The sequence below is a fragment of the Dipteris shenzhenensis genome, chromosome 5 (assembly GCF_047967505.1).
Source record: "Dipteris shenzhenensis isolate YYH24624 ecotype China chromosome 5, Dip_SZ_1.0, whole genome shotgun sequence".
NCBI lineage: Eukaryota > Viridiplantae > Streptophyta > Polypodiopsida > Gleicheniales > Dipteridaceae > Dipteris > Dipteris shenzhenensis.
The window spans coordinates 6,987,430-7,004,624 of record NC_141600.1 but is presented as its reverse complement, the minus strand read 5'-3'; the positions used below and the strand labels follow the sequence as shown (position 1 = coordinate 7,004,624).

The 17,195-nt window shown below is 45.5% G+C and overlaps 1 protein-coding gene across 5 annotated transcripts in view; it reads right to left on the bottom strand.

Annotated features, from left to right (window-relative positions):
* LOC147901563 (calcium-transporting ATPase 5, plasma membrane-type-like) overlaps nt 1-17,195 on the bottom strand; it is a 399,091-nt gene that overhangs the window by 347,876 nt on the left and 34,020 nt on the right. For all 5 annotated transcript variants that reach the window (XM_087374321.1, XM_087374325.1, XM_087374323.1 and 2 more), the window contains one exon: nt 7,274-7,393. In XM_087374321.1, the coding sequence (XP_087230447.1) occupies nt 7,274-7,393 (120 nt within the window). The remainder of the gene's footprint in view (nt 1-7,273; nt 7,394-17,195) is intronic.

The following is a 17,195-nucleotide window of genomic DNA, read 5'->3' as shown; positions in this document are numbered from 1 at the left end:
TAGACATGAGAAACCCATATCTGCAGGGCTGCCTCTGTAAAGGTCCTCCTCTGTGTACAAGGCATCTGGAATCCTGATGCTGGCAGACCGGCCTCTCAAGTGAGGCTCTGAGATAGCCAGCACAACAGGAAAGTGGTCTGAAGTGGAAACCCCAGCAGCAATGCATACCGATCCACCTCTGTCTAGTGCCCAATCATCTACATAGAATCTATCAATGCGTGCATGAATAGGCATCTGTTGCCTCCTGTTCGACCAAGAGAACAGGAGGGACTGTGGCTGAATAAGAAAGGCATCGTCCAACCAAGTATCTCTGCCACAGAAGTGAAAAAGGAAGGCATCCCAAGCTGCTCTCTCCAAAGAGTGAAGTCCTCCTTCTCTACCCCCTTTTTTGTCTGACGGTAACTCAACCATGTTAAAGTCACCTCCAATCACCCATGAATCCGCAATGGGGGCCCAGGAGAGCAAATCCTTCCACATAAGGACACGTTCCCCTCTAATGTTGGAGGCATATAGGTTAAGGAAACCAACCTTACGCCCTCCAATCAAAAGAATAATCCACTGAGCTTTAGAGGGAATAATGACTCCGTGTCCAACAACTAAGGGGAGAACCAACTGCGAAACTGAAATAGAAGTGCCCCCCTTGGTGCCCAAGGCAGGCGACCAAAAAGTATGGCCAGAAAGCAACTTGCCTGACTTGGCACAATCTCTAGAATCCAGTTTGTGCTCTTGAATAAATAAGATATCAATGGAACCCCAATTAACACCTGGATGAAGCTGATCCCGGATCAGCTGTCTACAACGGCGATGTGGGACGCCACCTAGGCCCTGTATGTTCCAACTAATAATCCTCATCGACGAGAGGATGTAGAGTGGAACACCTTACCTGACCTAGTGGCGGAAACAAACCCCTCAACAGGGGAAGACCTCCTGCTCGAGGAGCGAGAAATGGAACCAAGTGGCGGAAAATCAACAGGGGAAAGAACCCTGCCACCTGAAGAAGAAGCCCTATCAACAGGAAACCCAATCACTGGCTCACCAAAAGTAGAGGGCACGGTTAGGCTTTTTTATGCAATACAAGACAGTAAATGTCACCTTCTTTTCCCCTCTTTCATTATGGCAACTTCACTATGTTGAAGGCACCTCCAATAATCCAAAAATTAGTTGTGGGGCCCAAGAGAGCAACTCTTTCCAAAACAGTATTTATTCCCTCCTGTCATTGGAGGCATAGAGCATTAAAATGCCAATCTTGCCCCCATCAATCAAGAGGATGATCCAAAGAGCTTAGATGTAAAAATAATGCCATGGCCACACAAGAGAGAGAATAGTGGCTGAAACTGAAATGCTATCCCTCTTCAGGTGCCAAGTGCAGCAAACCAAAACGTGCGACCAAAAAGCAATTCACTTGCCTTCTTGCAATCCTTATCATTACAGTTTGTCATCCAATTCGTGCTCCTAGATAAAGTAAATATCAATGGGTCTCCATGAAACCTAGATGAAGCTAAGTACATATCCAACGTCTATGGAAACAATGAGGAATACCGTCAAGACCTTGAATGTCCTAGCTAGCAAGCCTCATCGATGAGAGAAAGAAGCCTGGAACTGCTTCCCTGACCTAGTAGTAGAAGCATCCACCCCATGGTATCTAATCTTCTTGAGGCCTACCATCCAATACTGCATAAAAATCGGGGAATGCACGGGAGGAAGGAACAATCTTCGTGGAGTCTCTACAATCAGCCAAGGGAGTAAATGCATTATCTTGCACAAGCTAAAAGGGAGTGACCATCCTCGAGTGAAGGCCACAACTTGAGAAGGAGTGGCAACCACGTCATGTAAATTACAAGTTTTTGCCTTGATAGATATATCAAAAGGCCTAACTCCTACAGCGAAGGTTAAGGGAGGACCTCCTCCTAGAAGAACCACCTACTATGTGGAGAGAGAGAGAGAGGGGATGATGTTGAAGTTGGGAATCCAGGACATATTAGTATATTGAATCTAGAGCTGCAAATTTACCAACCGCACTACAACCTACCTTCGTCATGGAGGTGCATGCTGAGTCGAAGGACCCTATTGATCTGAGCAAGAAGTGTTCTTAGTTTTACTTTTAGGCCTCTTTTTCTTTTTTAGGCAATCTTTGGCAAACTACCCAAAGAGTCTATAATGTAGCACTAGTCCTATCATCCTGCAATCTCAATCATTTGCTTAAGATGATGTATCCATATGGACCTTGAAGCAAAATGTAGTCCTCAGTGATGTTAGGGGGATCCTAGCATGTGGCACCCCATCCATCCTCACTGCCTCTACCAGTTAACAGTGCACTCCAGCAAGTAGAGGTATCTCACTAACCACCCTAACATAGTTCCCAGGAGTTTCGAAAACGGGGAAACACAAACGGGAAGAAACAGTGGAAACGGAGTTTTGGTTTTAAGGTTAATTTTATATATATATATATACATAGTTATAGTTATAGTTATTACATATGTCATACATTACAAAGTTGAAAGATATTACACACATCTTCAAATTTCACAATAACTTATAACTTCAAAGAATTCAAAGTTCGGCAAAGCCGCACACGCCACATCAATTACAATAGATGATAGATCATAAATGACAAGTAGTTTGGGGCCTCGGCTGAAGCCTCATAAAAGTGATACAAAACATGATCCATGTCACATGTGACATGACAAAATCCTAAAAATAAGTACTATACTCTATGCTGTAGCCAATACAAAACATGATTCATATGATATATCGGATCCAAAAATCTGATTAGAATCATGCATGCTCCAACCTCCAAGAATCACTCCTCGAAAGCGGGCTGCTGCTCCTCCCCGACCTTTGTTGCTCCTCTCCCTCTCCTCAGCTGTACGACCGTACGGCCCTCCCTAGTGCTCTCCTCTCCCTCCCGTACCTCCTCTCAGCCTTGCTGCCCTCTCCTCTCAGCCTCGCTCCCTCTCCTCTCAGCCCCACTGCCCTCCCCTTTGCTGGACGGCTGTACGGCCCCCCTCTCTACCTACCCTCTCCTCTCTGCCCTCACTCCCCTAGCCTCTCTGCCCTACCCGCCTACCTCTAGCCTCTTCGCCTACCCTCTCCTCCCCCTTCCCTCTCCGCCCTTCCCTCCTTACACACTCTCCCTCTCCCTTCCCTACCGCCCCTTTCACTCTCTCCCTCTCCCTCGCTGCTACCCCCTTCTCCCTTAGCCCTCACTCTCCCCTCCCTCAGCGCCCCCCCCCCGCCAACTGTTCCTTCTGCCTCTTTCTATCCTCTTCCTAGCCATTCCTAGCAGCACTTTTGGTCGAACAGAGCTTTTTGTGTTCGATTCGGCCTTCACACCTTCATTTACGATGGCCCAGCCTTCAGCCGATCCTCGCCCGCTTCCACCGGCTGCGAAAACCATCACTTTCTCAAAAGACGAGTTGCAACAGCTCAAGAAAGATACAAAGCAGGAGAGCTCCACGTTGCTCTTTGCTCGCATCCATGGGTCCCACCCTTCTAGGTTACAGGCCAGGGACTGGATGCTCACTGCTCTACTTAGAGACCTCGTAGGGCACTTCACAGATGTTCGTCTGCTTGGGCGAGGTTTCTTCCAAATTGTTTTTTGACTCCTCGAAGGTAGCACGTACAGTGCTTCAAGCTAGCCCATTAGCACTAGGCTCCAGGAGGATTTCTTTGACCCCTTTTTCATTTGGGTTTGATCTTGTCGAGGAGGACAGCCGGACGACGTCACTCTTCATAAGATTTCCACGCCTTCCTCAAGTGTACCATCGACTGCTACATTCCATTAAAGTTGCCTCTGGAGTGGTTACTGAGATCCCCCCTCTCCCTGAGATGCCTACTTCAGCAGCAGAGGCAGTCAGGTCTGATGGGATACAGCATGTTAGGGTCATTGCCTCTGACCCTAACATCTCGGATGATCACATTATGCTTCAGCATCCACATGGCTCCTTCTTCAAACAGACAATCGAGATTGCAAGGAGACAGGATCAGTGTAGGATTTGCAAGACCCTTCGGCACTTTACCAGAGATTGCCCAAGGAAAAAGAAAAGACCTAAAAGATCCAAGGGTGCGCCCCATAGCTTCACCTAACCTGGACCTTTCTCATGACCAGTTCCTACCGCTTCATGCACTGCTAGACCTTCGGCTTCACAGCCAAGACCATCAGCCTCTCGTCCTAGTACTTCTACAGTGCAGACAGGACAGTCAACACGTCTTGCTTCGGTCGTCCCCCGTTGGGTGCCTGCCAGAGTTGGCGAGCTAGTACCTCACGCTACCACTGATGGGACCGCAGACTCGTCTCTTTAGGCAAGAGACATTCCTGTCCTGCCATTGGCAGATGAGACTGCTTGAAACCGGCCTCTAATCACTCAAAGGGCAGTGGAACTAAACCTTTAATCACTTCAGCACTTATTTACAGCTCACAAAGCATATATCACAACCATTAACCATTGCATGATCACCATTTGGCATTTACCCATTTGTTCACAAACAAAACCACTGAAAAAGGGATGGAGGCTAGAATGCCCCTGCTCAACAAACATAGACAAGTGCACCCGATTGGCCCCAAACACCGTGGCGCCCCTTTCGGTATTTCTTTATATTTCATGGTGAAATGATTACAAGTTGCATGTGGGAGACCTTCCCTGCAACTGAGCACGCAGCCCCAATTCACTAAGCCTTCGCAAGGCTTTCAAGCATAGAATACCATCACATAAGTGCACTTAACCCATAGGCTCAATCCAAAGGCATTCTCTTTTCCATATGCAATTCCATTGGCTGTCCAGATGCAATCACACTGCACCCCAGCTGCACTCTCTTTGAGTGGTTTCCAGATGGCATTCACAAAGCTTTTCAAAGCTCCAAAATAAAATCAACAAAGTACCCAACCAAAGAATGACTCATGTAGCACTGCCTCAGCACCTATGAGCCAAGAAAGAGGCGGGACACGAAGCCAACCAATAGCTTATGGCAAAAAGAAATTGCAGCAGCAAAATCACAACTCAGCAAAATCACAACTCACCAAGCCCTGAAAACTCGAACCAAGTCCTCAATCACCAAGAGGACATAGTAGCCAATGCCCAATTGCATTCTCAGCCAAAGAGGAGCGCAAAGGCATGCAGAAAGAGCATTTACAAGAGCCGACTAGCAAGAATTCCACTGAAAAATGCGAAAAGAAGCACTTCTGTCGCGAAGAAATGGGAGTTCTTGGGCTCAAAAGAAGCGTGCTTCATAGAGGAATGCATTGAGAAGGTTTTGGAGAAGTTTCATCGCCGGAAAGTCCTCCAAAACTGAGAAAAACCAGTCAACCAGCGCGTGGGGCCACTCGAAATTCAACAGAAAGCTGTAGCTTTGCAAGAGGAGAGGCCCAGGAGGCGGTAGAAGCAAAAAGGTCCAGAAAAAGCCACTTTTGCAAATTCGACCAGCAAAAGAAGTGCTCAGCTCTGCCCGTTCTACCAAATGCACGGAGGGAAAAGCATATCACTACGAAGGGGAGGTAAGAGGGGAAGCCATCGGGCCAAACGGAAGTTGAGGAATCCAAACGGGTGAGAAGTTATGAAGAAAAATGGAATTCAGCTGAAGGAGGCTGAAAAACCAGTCCAAAATCTCAACAAAGGGAGAAGATGAGAGAGAAAACCACACGTGAAGTTTAGAAGGCCCAGGAAGGTCCAGGAATGGCAAAGGAGCATGTAGAAGGCACTAGAGCCACCTCGAACTCTAGGGGGGCCACTGAAGGTATAGGGGGCCCATTAGAAATGCCACATCATCATTTTCTAACAACCACTCTTTTAATTCCTTGGAATGCCGTTGGGCCTAGGGATTAATTACGCTTATGTGCTACGCATCATGCCGCGTTTAATTACACATTATTAAGCCCATGCTTGGACTTTTAAAACCAAAGTTGTCACGGTCTTGTAGTACATTAAAGTACTTAGAATTTTACGCCCCCGTGACACTACTCCAACCCGTGTTCATGTACAGGAGCGCTCACCTAGGGAGAACCTTTCTCCAGAGACCCGTGCCTTACTTGAGAACAATGCCAAAGTAGTGGCTAAGGTCATGCAGATTCATGCCGAGGTCATGCAGCGGGACCCCCCTTCTTCTCTTGCACGTCTATCTACACCTAACAGAGGTAAGGGGGTTATTGGTTCCACTCCTCCTTCCGCAGGGCTCCTTCGAATCCCTACGACAGAGTACTTCGCAAGAATTCATTTTCAGTTCTGGCAGACTTGGCTAAGTTTGAGGACTTTCAGCCTCAGCCTTGGTATATTTCTTATTCTCTGAGGAGATTTTTATTGGCCCCTTCTAGGGTGTTCTTTTTTATGCTTGCATGATGTATTTCTGCATTGAGCTTGCTCTCGCGGGTTTTTTACATACTTAATATAAGTCCTTTTCTTGAGGAAAAAAAAAGGAGATGAAGAAAAGGATTTCTATAAGATGTTCTCTCCTATCACAATTTCTCTTTAATACTTGCCTAACAATTTTGCCAGCAAGCTCACCCTTATTGAAGTTTGTAGTTTTCTTTATGCAATAGAGAGTATTTTCTCATTCAAATAAGACATCAAATTGAAAATAGGATGAAGAAAAAGATTTCTATAACCCCCAAGTATTTATCCATCGCGAGCTTGAAAAAGCGTGTATGTTTTGACCTCGAAACAAGGAACCTAATATATCATAACTATATGATCCTGGCCCATCTATTAATACATTGTTCTCATAACCAATTCACACCTCCAAGCCTATTGACTAGCAGCCATAACTTTGTAAAAGGGTAAAATTAAGCGTGCCTCCAAGCCTATTGATAAGCAAACATAGCTACCTATACTAGAAAACTCCCTAGGCTTATTGACAAGTAGCTACAATCAGCTACTAGTCTATTGGTGTTCGTCTCCCAACCTTTCATTGAAATCTAGACTTGCATTTTCTAGAGGGTGGTAAAGTCATTACACAAAAAGGTCACTCTAGTAAGCCTAGTCACCTTTCTTTTCCAACCCTCATGCATAATCTCAGACACACAATATTGTATAACTAGTCAAGCCTATGTACAATCACATCAAAAGACCAACATGTATTAACATCCAACTTCCTTGAAACCTAATCCCATAATAAAATTTTTTATCGCAATCACTTTGTTCCTCAAGAAGACAACGAGCCACAACCTCGCCTTGTTTGCACACTCTGAGAAAACCTAGTAGATTCCATCAGTGTATCCAAGGTATTGAGGTACCACAACGATTCATATGAAGGAAAGACGTGCCTATTGGCACAACATACTTACACGCAAGGCATGGATGCTGGCTCTGACCCTCTTTGCATGTTCATTCCATGTAACATTTTCAGACGCAAGAGCTAACGTGTATCTAAACCGTCGTGTAGCATTCAGAGCTAATGTTGCTTGCTGTCATCATGAACAGAACAGTTTAGAAACATCATGAGAATTTTCTCAGAATTTTTTTTTACATTACACATCTAAATAGAGGACGCCTTGACAATCCATTCACCAAGTGCATAAATGAAGAAATAAACGATCAAATCATGAAAGTCAGGTCTTTAAAAGTGGAGTTTTTTGCACTAGACTCGTATCATATGCCACAAGATAGAAAATTGAAAAGATTAACACTTTAAATGCCCACGTTCAAAGGGTATATCAATTGTCTTTTCAATAAAAACACTTCGACCATTCTAAGTAGTCAGTATTAGATGCTATACTTTGAGATTCAAATGAGAGAGAGAGAGAGAGAGAGAGAGAGAGAGAGAGAGAGAGAAAGAAAGAAAGAAAGTGTATTATTGTCCACTAAAGGCCAAAATGGGCCCATGGGACATCAAGAACTCTACATACAAGATAGCACAAAATCAACGTGCCACAAAGAAGAGGCATCGTCGAATATCATCTAAGTGCTACGCAATACAATGCAAGTGAAAGTACATAATGTCAAATCTGAGCCTAAATACAAAGTAAACTAGATGCAAGGAAACCGCCCCTGGGTGCAAAATGGGGGGATGAGTACAATATGCCAATGCAAAGATACAAGTCCAGGTGTCACGGAGTCTGAGAACCAAAATAATACTGGAAATCCTGTCCATCGACTCTGCCTCCTGCTATGAGAGTACAAATCTGAGCAAATCGGTGTAGCCTCAGTGCGTGGGATCCCGCGTACTCTGATGTTGAGAGCCTTACTGGCTCTTTGCTGCTGCTCCATGAGGGTAGCCGAAACGGTGGCCCTTGCGGGTTCCCGTTTGGCCACGTCAACCCATCTGGAAGTCTCCTCAATAGCAGATTGCATGCTCATAATCTGTGCCTCGACCACCAGGGTACTCCCTGGGATAGTGTGTATGGCTGTGACCTCCTGTCGGAGCTGCATGATATCCTGTCTGAGTCCCTGAATAAGACCCGCCTGCTCCCGAATGGCCCTAGCCTGCTCCTGTATGATGCGGCTCTGCTCCTAGTTGAAGGGGACTTGCGAAGCGAGCCAACTCCATCTCACGCTCAGGAAAACTATGTATCTTCGTGAGTAGGGTCTCACGGGCCTCTGGTGTGTCAGTCCACCCATGTCCATGCTGAAACTGTGGTGACTGTGGCATGAAAGAGTGGGACTGAGTCCGAAAACTGGACGGTGGCTGAGTGAGGAACGGACATGACAGTGGAATGGGTGAGGCAGTCCCAACGGGGTGTGGGAGGATGGGCTGACTGAGAGGGAGAGGGGAGAGTGAAGTGTAATGCGGCACAGTGTATGACACCTCAGAAGTAGGTGTCATAAGCTGTGTGAGGGCTGTAACAGGAGAAGAGGGAAAGGGAACAACAACCGGCGCCATGGGCATGAGTATGTCACTGATCGTAGATGTAGATGGAGCTGAGACTGGAACTAGAGCTGGGCCTGAAGCGGGGACTCAAGTCGAAGTAGAGATAGAGATAGAGGGAGCTGAGGTTGGAGCTGAAAGCGAAACTGACACTGTAGCGGGAGTTGAGGTTGAGGTTGAGGTAGAGATAGATGCTGAAGAAGCTGAGGCGGGTCCTAACTTTGCCTTGCTGTTTACCCCGAGTCCACTTCGGTTGTAACGTGTGTTCACATCCTCCAAATTCAATTGTGTCGTTTGCTTTTTTTTGTTGTTGTTATTTTCGTCTTTCTTGGCTTTGTCCCCCATTCTCTTGGGGTGCGGGTGCAGATCTTAGTGTTAATGTTCAGCCGGGAGCGGGAGCACCAGTTCCCCCCCCATAATGGGAGGCACGTCCAGTGCGAGGTGGTGGAGAGGTAGTGCGGAAGCTTGAAGTGGAAAGGCAGCCAAGAGGTGGAGAAGGAGGAGAGGCTAAGATGGTGAGGATTTTTTTTTTTAATTTACCAAAAAAAAAAAGGTGGTTGTGGTTTCCCTTTTTCCCCCCCCCCCCCCACGGAAAAGAGACCCCCCCCCCCCAAAAAAAAAAGAGAAAAAAAAGGGAGGGAGGGAGGGAGGTGGGTAGTGGCTGAGTGAAGGGGTAGCAGGGAGCGAAAGGGGGGGGGGGTGCGGTTAGCTGCAGCAACGCCCAGGAAGGGCTGAGCGGGGGGTAGCGGAGGGCTGAGCGGGGGGGTAGCAGAGGGCAGCGGGGGCTTAGCGGGGGGGGGTGAGCGAGGGTGGCAGAGGGGTAGCGGAGGGCTGAGCGGGGGGTAGCGGGGGGGCTGAGCGGGGGGTAGCGGAGGGCTGAGTGAGGGTAGCGGGGGGTAGCGGGAGGGCTGAGCCAGGGTAGCGGAGGGTAGTGGAGGGCTAAGTGGGGGGTAGCGGGAGGGCTGAGCGAGGGCTGAGCAGGGGGACTAGAGCTAGAGCAGGGGGGCTGAGCAGAGGGGTAGCGGGGGGGCTGAGCGGGGGGTAGCGGAGGGCTGAGCGAGGGTGGCGGGGGGTAGCGGGGGGCTGAGTGCAGAGAGAGTCTTTGAAAGACCGATGGGTCTATGAGACTAAGAGAAACCTGATGCAATAAGCTGAAAAGGGTGGAGCTACTAAACGAGCACCATCACCCATGCTAACAGCTAAAAGCTAAGTACTACATAGTCATAACATCATCATCATCATCATCATCGTCATATCAAGTCAGATCTAATGTCAAGTCTGGTTTGATACATCAAATATATGAGTGGAGGCCCCAAAAAGGGGAGTGGGAAAAAATCAAGATTGGCCCATAGGTGGATGGGGCTGTGCTAGCATGAGGTTAGAGATAGAACCCTGGCAGGTATCTATGGATGTGGTTCGTCGTGGCCTCCTGACAATGGCTGCATCGGACAAGGGCCACTATAACCCCTGCCGGTCGTGCTCCTAACTTGAACATGGATGGGATGTTCCCAAGCATGATTCGTGGACACACCCTCTACCGAGTGTGTTGTGTCGTTGGCTCTGGATCTCTACCTCGGTGACCTCCCGTGATTAGGCGGTCTGTGTGATCTCGTTGAAAGAAGCCCGTAATCATACTCTACTAAGATGAGTCCAGTTGTGTGTCATGTCCCTATCTCTATGATCTGAGCAACCGCTCTCTATGCCTAAACTGCCTCATGAATGAAAGTGGCAAGGCATCTCTGATCTGGAAAGGAGAGGAAACGGGAGAGGAGCCATCTCTAAAAAGACAGTGATAACAGCCTCGGATCTCATAGTATAGAGGGCATGACTCAAACTCATGTGACATGTCGATCACACAAGTGGGACTGATTGCTACTGAAATAGATCGTGGGCTGAGAGTAGAGGTAGCAAATGGACAGCATATGATCAGTAGATATGGTTGTCAGGATGGAATCTGATGATTGTGAATTTGCAGGTGATCTCTTGGCATTGGATATGGGCCCAATAGATGCTATCTTGGGCTGTGATTGGTTGACATCATTGGGCAAAATCAGCATGGACTTAAATGCTTTGTCACTCAGCTTTTTCCACAAGGGTATATCTGTCACATTGCATGGTATTGCAACCCCTAAATTGCAGGGCATTTTAGCAAAGGCAACTAGCCAGGGAGCTCAAGAGGAAGTGTGCCATCTATGCGCTGAATGTGTCAATATCTCAGGAGGGTAGCATTCCCTGTGTTGAGGATTGTGATATGCAAAAATTGCTCTCAGAATTTGCAGATCTGTTTGCTGATATACCTTCATAGTCGCCCCCAAGGAGAGATGTTGATCATGCCAGAGTCCTAGAGCCTGACACTAAGCCAATTAATAAGGCCCCGTACTATCTCTCTAAGGTAGAATGGGAAGAAGTGGCAACACAGGTGCAAGGATTGCTTGAGAAGAATTTTCTCTCCCATAGCAATTCTCCTTTTGCATCCCCAGTACACCTGGTAAAGAAGAAAGACGGTTCATACCGCATGTGCATCGACTAGAGAGACTTGAATAAGGCCACTATCAAGGATAGGTTTTTGATTCCCAAAATTGATGAGATGAGCACAAGATAGCCTCGCACAGAGAGAGGTTTATATGAGTTCAAAGTGACGCCTTTGGATTGACCAATGCACCAGCTACTTTCCAGGCACTCCTAAACAAGATTTTGCAGTCTCTTCTTTATAAATGTGTGCTGCTAATTTTTTGATAACATCCTCATTTACAACCACGGATAAGCAAGAACACATCAAACATGTCAAGCAAGTGCTGGAAATTTTGAGGTTGCAACAGCTTTATGCTAAAGCCAGCAAGTGCACTTTCATGGTAGAAGAGGTTGAGTATCTTGGTCATATTGTGAGCAGAGATGGAATTCAAGTGGATCCAACCAAGGTCAAATGCATAAGGGAGTGGCCACAGCCACAAAATCCCACCCAACTCAGAGGCTTTTTGGGTCTTGCTTCTTTTTACAGGAGATTTATTGAACACTTTGCCAAGAGGGCAGCCCCTCTCACTGACTTGTTGAAAAAGGATGCCTTCAAGCAGTCAGAAGAAGCACAACTCAGTTTTGAGGGCCTCAAAGATGCCTTGAGTAATACACCTATACTTGTATGCCATGATTTCTCACGGCCCTTCATTGTAGAGACAGATGCAAATGGCAAAGGCCTAGGGGCTGTTCTGAGACAAGAGCAGGGAGTTATAGCTTTCGAGAGCAGGGAATTTGAGGCCAAGGAATTGAACTATCATGTTTATGGTTAGGAATGTTGACTATCCTAAATGCTTTCGAGAAATGGCACCACAACCTGTATGGTAGCACGATTAAGGTTAAGACGGATCATAGGACACTTATGTACTTCCTTATACATCACAATTTGTCCATGAAGGAGAAGAGGTGGTTGGCTGCAGTTCAGTCCTACGATTCCGACATTGAGTACATGAAGGGAAAAGAAAACATGATTGCCGATGCCTTATCTTGAATGTGGGCTTGCAGTTTGTTTGTTTCCACCATCTATCAAGAGTGGATTCATGGGATTCAGGAAGAATATATGCGGAATTCAAAGGCAGCTCCCATATTTTTGGAGTTACAGGAGCCTTCAAGCCAAGGACATGCTGAATTTAAGCTGTATAATGGGCTGTTGTGCTGCAAGGACAGAATTTATCTTGTGCTAGATTCAAAGTATAGGCTGCTGGTTTTGCACGAAATGCACTCATCTCCTTTGGCAAGACATGCGGGTATCACTAAGACATATGAAAAGATCAAACAGAGCTTCATTTGGGATGGCATGTGGCAGGATGTGGTTAAATATGTGGCTGAATGCTTGCCTTGCAAACAGAATAAGGTGTACAGCCAACTACTCGCAGGTCTCTTACAGCCATATCCTATTCTAGAAGGCAAATGGACTCACATAGCTATGGATTTCATCACAGGGTTGCCTTCTATAGAGGAAAATGGGATAGCATTTATGTGGTGGTGGATGGAATCACAGAACAGGCTCACTTCATACCTTCCAAGACCCATTACAGCCATATCCTATTCTAGAAGGCAAATGGACTCACATAGCTATGGATTTCATCACAGGGTTGCCTTCTATAGAGGAAAATGGGATAGCATTTATGTGGTGGTGGATGGAATCACAGAACAGGCTCACTTCATACCTTCCAAGACCCACTATTCAGCATCACAGATTGCTTGGCAATTTATTGAGCATGTTTTTAAGCAGCATGGCCTCCCTTAGGAAATTGTCAGTGACAGAGATGCTAAATTTATTGGTCACTTTTAGAACAAATGGGTGGAGGAATATTGCCTGGGTCTTCAACCCCTGTTGGTACCTGCAACAATTAATTAAAGCGCATAACCATGGCACCCACTACAAACATGACCATATTTAGAGTTCATTTGACCAAGTTATGGCCCAAATAAAATCGACAAGAGGAGCCTCCCAAGAGGCCGTGATATCATGGCCTCTAGTGAGACTCCTCCTCCCATTATTTTTTTGCCTTGAAAATCGAAATTGCACAAGAAAAACACATACTTTGACCCCTTTCTTCCACCCATCCTTCGTTGACCCTTGAAAAACATTGCCAAACATTTTCAAAAATTGTTGTTTGTCTATAAGACAATTAATTACTCACAATATCATAGGTAGGAGAACAATCGTAAAAGTAAGCAATGCATGCTACTGTTTGAACATAAAACATCACACTAGAATGTCAAAATTTATGAAATTCCTCGCTCGAACGCAGTCGCTTGAATTTTGGTAATCCTCTGTGAGTGGCACCGCATTGAATTCATTCATGGCACATGCAAGCATTGCAGTCTGAAGCTGAAGAAGAAGACATTTCATGTCTGTCCAAATGAAATGAGGGAAGACAATCATGTTGCTCTAAAATGGAGGAGAATTGAAAATGTCAATATTGAAGGATCCGATAAAAAGAGATGGCTACTATCGCATAAGAGCACTCAGTGAGAGAGCTTATAGGTCACATGGTTCAATACATCCCAAAATATGTGCTTCACAATTGCACAACCAGTTGGCAGGATAACAGTTTAGGACGTGCCTTGCCAAATTTTCCATGACAGTATTGTCTCTGTCATAGATTTTGCTGAAAATTATTCATTTCAAGAACAAGATGAGATGCAAAGTGCTCACTGGTACAATAAGCAAATAACAATTCTTGTGCATATCACATAAGTCATTTGCTTGATTATTCTACGATTGGTGCCAATCTTCTTGCTGACTCACAAGAGTCCAGGTCAGTGCAACGCACATACCATTTCTACCTATCAAATGATAGGGAACATGACACCTTATTTGTGCAGCATGCTTTTCTACTACAGTGGAAATGGCTAAAAAATGAAAATTCCCATGCAAACAATATAAAATAACATTGGGTGTAATTAGATGGTGCTGCCTCTCAATTTAAAATCATCCCATGCATTCTACTTTGTCTCCAGGTTCAAATCCTTGACCGATTTAGACATGATGTGGAATTTCTTTGGGTCTACTAGCCATAGCAAGGGTGAACATGATGGATGTGGTGCTATTATTAAGAAAGCTCTATTTAAACACCAACTAACACACCCTCAATAAAAACTCAATGATGCACATGATAATGTAACATGGCTATAGCCAACCTCTCCACAGGCGCACATTCAACATACAGTAACCAAAGCCTTAAGAATAGTATAGTACTACGTAGAGTGTTCCATGAAGTGAAAGTGGGTGAAGTGCAAAGGAGAAGCCGGCACGGTTGCGAGAAAACTAAAGGAGTTTTTGGTTTGCACAGCATATGGTGCTTTTCAAACAACCAACCAACTAAAACAATAAAACTTTCTTATATATGTAGTGCGTGCATCATAGGGGATCATGATGATTGTGAGAACATTACAACTGTGAAGACATGGGAGCAAGTTTAAGTTTTCCCTCTACGTTCAGATGGAGTGACAAACAATGACACGCCATAGTTTGGAGAGAGTTTTAATGACCTCACTGGTTGTCTGGAAGAGGGGGATAACTTTGCAGTTGTTGTTGCCTTTGGGGAGAACAAGGAAGATGACCCATACTTTCTGTTGCAGTGCAAAAAACCTAAGCACAAGGTTAAGGAATCATTTGTGAATAATCGGGGAACAACCTATGAGAAGTGGGATGTTGTAGTCGGAGCTTTTTGGTATTAAAAATCATCCAAGAGAGGCCGCCATTACAAACTGCTACATAAGAGTCCACAAAAATTTGTGTACTCTCATCTAGTAAGAGCTATTAAGTTCTAGATGCAACCTGGATGAGGACGACTAAGATAGTACTAAGAATTTAATGTAGTCTCATTGCAAGGATTCAACAATATTTCACTTATCTTGGAAAATGAAAAATGTATTTGAGACTATGATTCTTTTAGTAAATCCCAAACTAACCACCACACTTGTCTTTGTAAATCCCAAACAATAAATCCCATGCTTGTTTTTAGTATGTTAAATTATTTTTGTAAATCCCAAATGATAAATTCCATGCTTGTTTTTAGTATATCCCAAATAACCACCACGCTGGTTGAAGATCCATAATCATCTCCCTGATTATCTCAATCAATCACCTCCTATGATCACTCACTCATCACACCAACCTAACACACCTAACTAGAACCTTCTAGCACACCTACACTCACACACTTCTTGCATAGGACTCCAAGCCCATAGGCACACACACACACACATCAATTTGCCCCTTCATTCCACCCCACAAATTGATGACCTCATCCCTCAGCAGTAGTACATGGGATGCTCCATGGCTTGCCCACCATCATGTGGCAACACTCATGGCCCCAACTCTGACTCACTGTTAGGATTCTTGCTTTACAACTAGGAGATGGACATTGGCTATGTATGTAAAGCCCAATGAGTCCAACAAGGAAAAATCTCAAAAGACTAACAATCATCTAAGGATGGACTATCCATGGCAGAGAACCATTATTGACCTCACATATATATAACTTAGAAAACATATGGATCCTTACCCTTGTCAGATTTGACTTGGTTGTTGTAAGCAGTGAGAGCTTTGACATTCTCTGGTTCTTCTTCTTCTTCAGTTTTTGCTTCCTTAACAAGATTGACTCAACATCTCTTCTTGTAAATCCATATGGATTTACATGTGGTATCAGAGCTTGCTGAAGATCCTAGTGCCTTTGAAGAGATTCTTTGAAGATTCTGTCTAGAGTCTCTCTTCCTCCCCAAATGGAGTTTTCTTCTTCCATGAATTTCCTTAAGCTCATTCTCCTCCTACAAGCCACCATACTTGAGGCCCTTTTGTCATGATACACAAAAGTCCTAGGATACGTGGTTGGCTCTTGCTGAATTTTGTTACAACAATACCAAGTACCTTTCTATTGGCATGAGCCCTTTTGAAGAAATGTATGGATGCAACGTTGGGGTGCCGCCTTTAATTGCAGACATGGCTCTGAAAAATCAGCAAGCAAAGAGCAACTTGGAAGGAATGGATGACCTTCTGCAATTGGCTAAGAAGAATATGCACGATGCCCAAGCCAAGCAGAAGAAGTATGTTGATGAATGCACGAAGTATCTGTCTTTTGAAGGAGGAGATTATGTGCATTTACGCCTCCATAACAACCATTATGCCTCGCTAAAAGGTGACACACAACACGAAGCTTGCTCATAGGCATTACGGTCCATACACGATCATCCGCAAAGTTAGATAGGTGGCATATGAGTTGGAGCTACCCAGTATCTCCAAGATTCATAATGTTTTCCATGTGTCCTTGTTGAAGCCGCATGTAGGACGACATGTCCCAAGTTCTTCCTGAGCTATCACCTATGGATGAGGAGGGTCACATCCTCTATGTCAATCAGCATTTAAATTCTGCATGCATTGCACACATTTGCATTCTTGGAAAGCTTGGAACTTCACATTTTGTATCAGAGCGGTGACAATCCACGACCAAGACGCAAAGGAGTACAGAAACGGGCAGGGAAGGAGAGGGAGGCATCACGCGGGATGGACAGATGTCGGCGCGAACCGGCGCGAGCGAAGAAGAGCACGACACGGCCAAGCCTGGCAGACGCGACGACTGAAAGACACGATCGAAGGGGCCAGACGGCAAGTGCAGGTAGAAGCGCATGACGCATGAGTGGGACAGCAAGCTGACCCCGTGTGGGAGCGATGAACCAGGGAAGCAGTGCCTCTCAGATAATTATTTGCTACAAACAATCTTTTCCTTTTCTCCAAACCCTGAATTTTGGAGGGTCTGAGACAAGGGCTTTCTTGGAAAATTCTACTCTTGGACGAGGAACGGGGTGTCCTAACTGGCTGACTCCCCCTCGTGTGAATGTACCCTTAAAACCCTTAAACCGTGAGGAAAAGAGACCCCCCG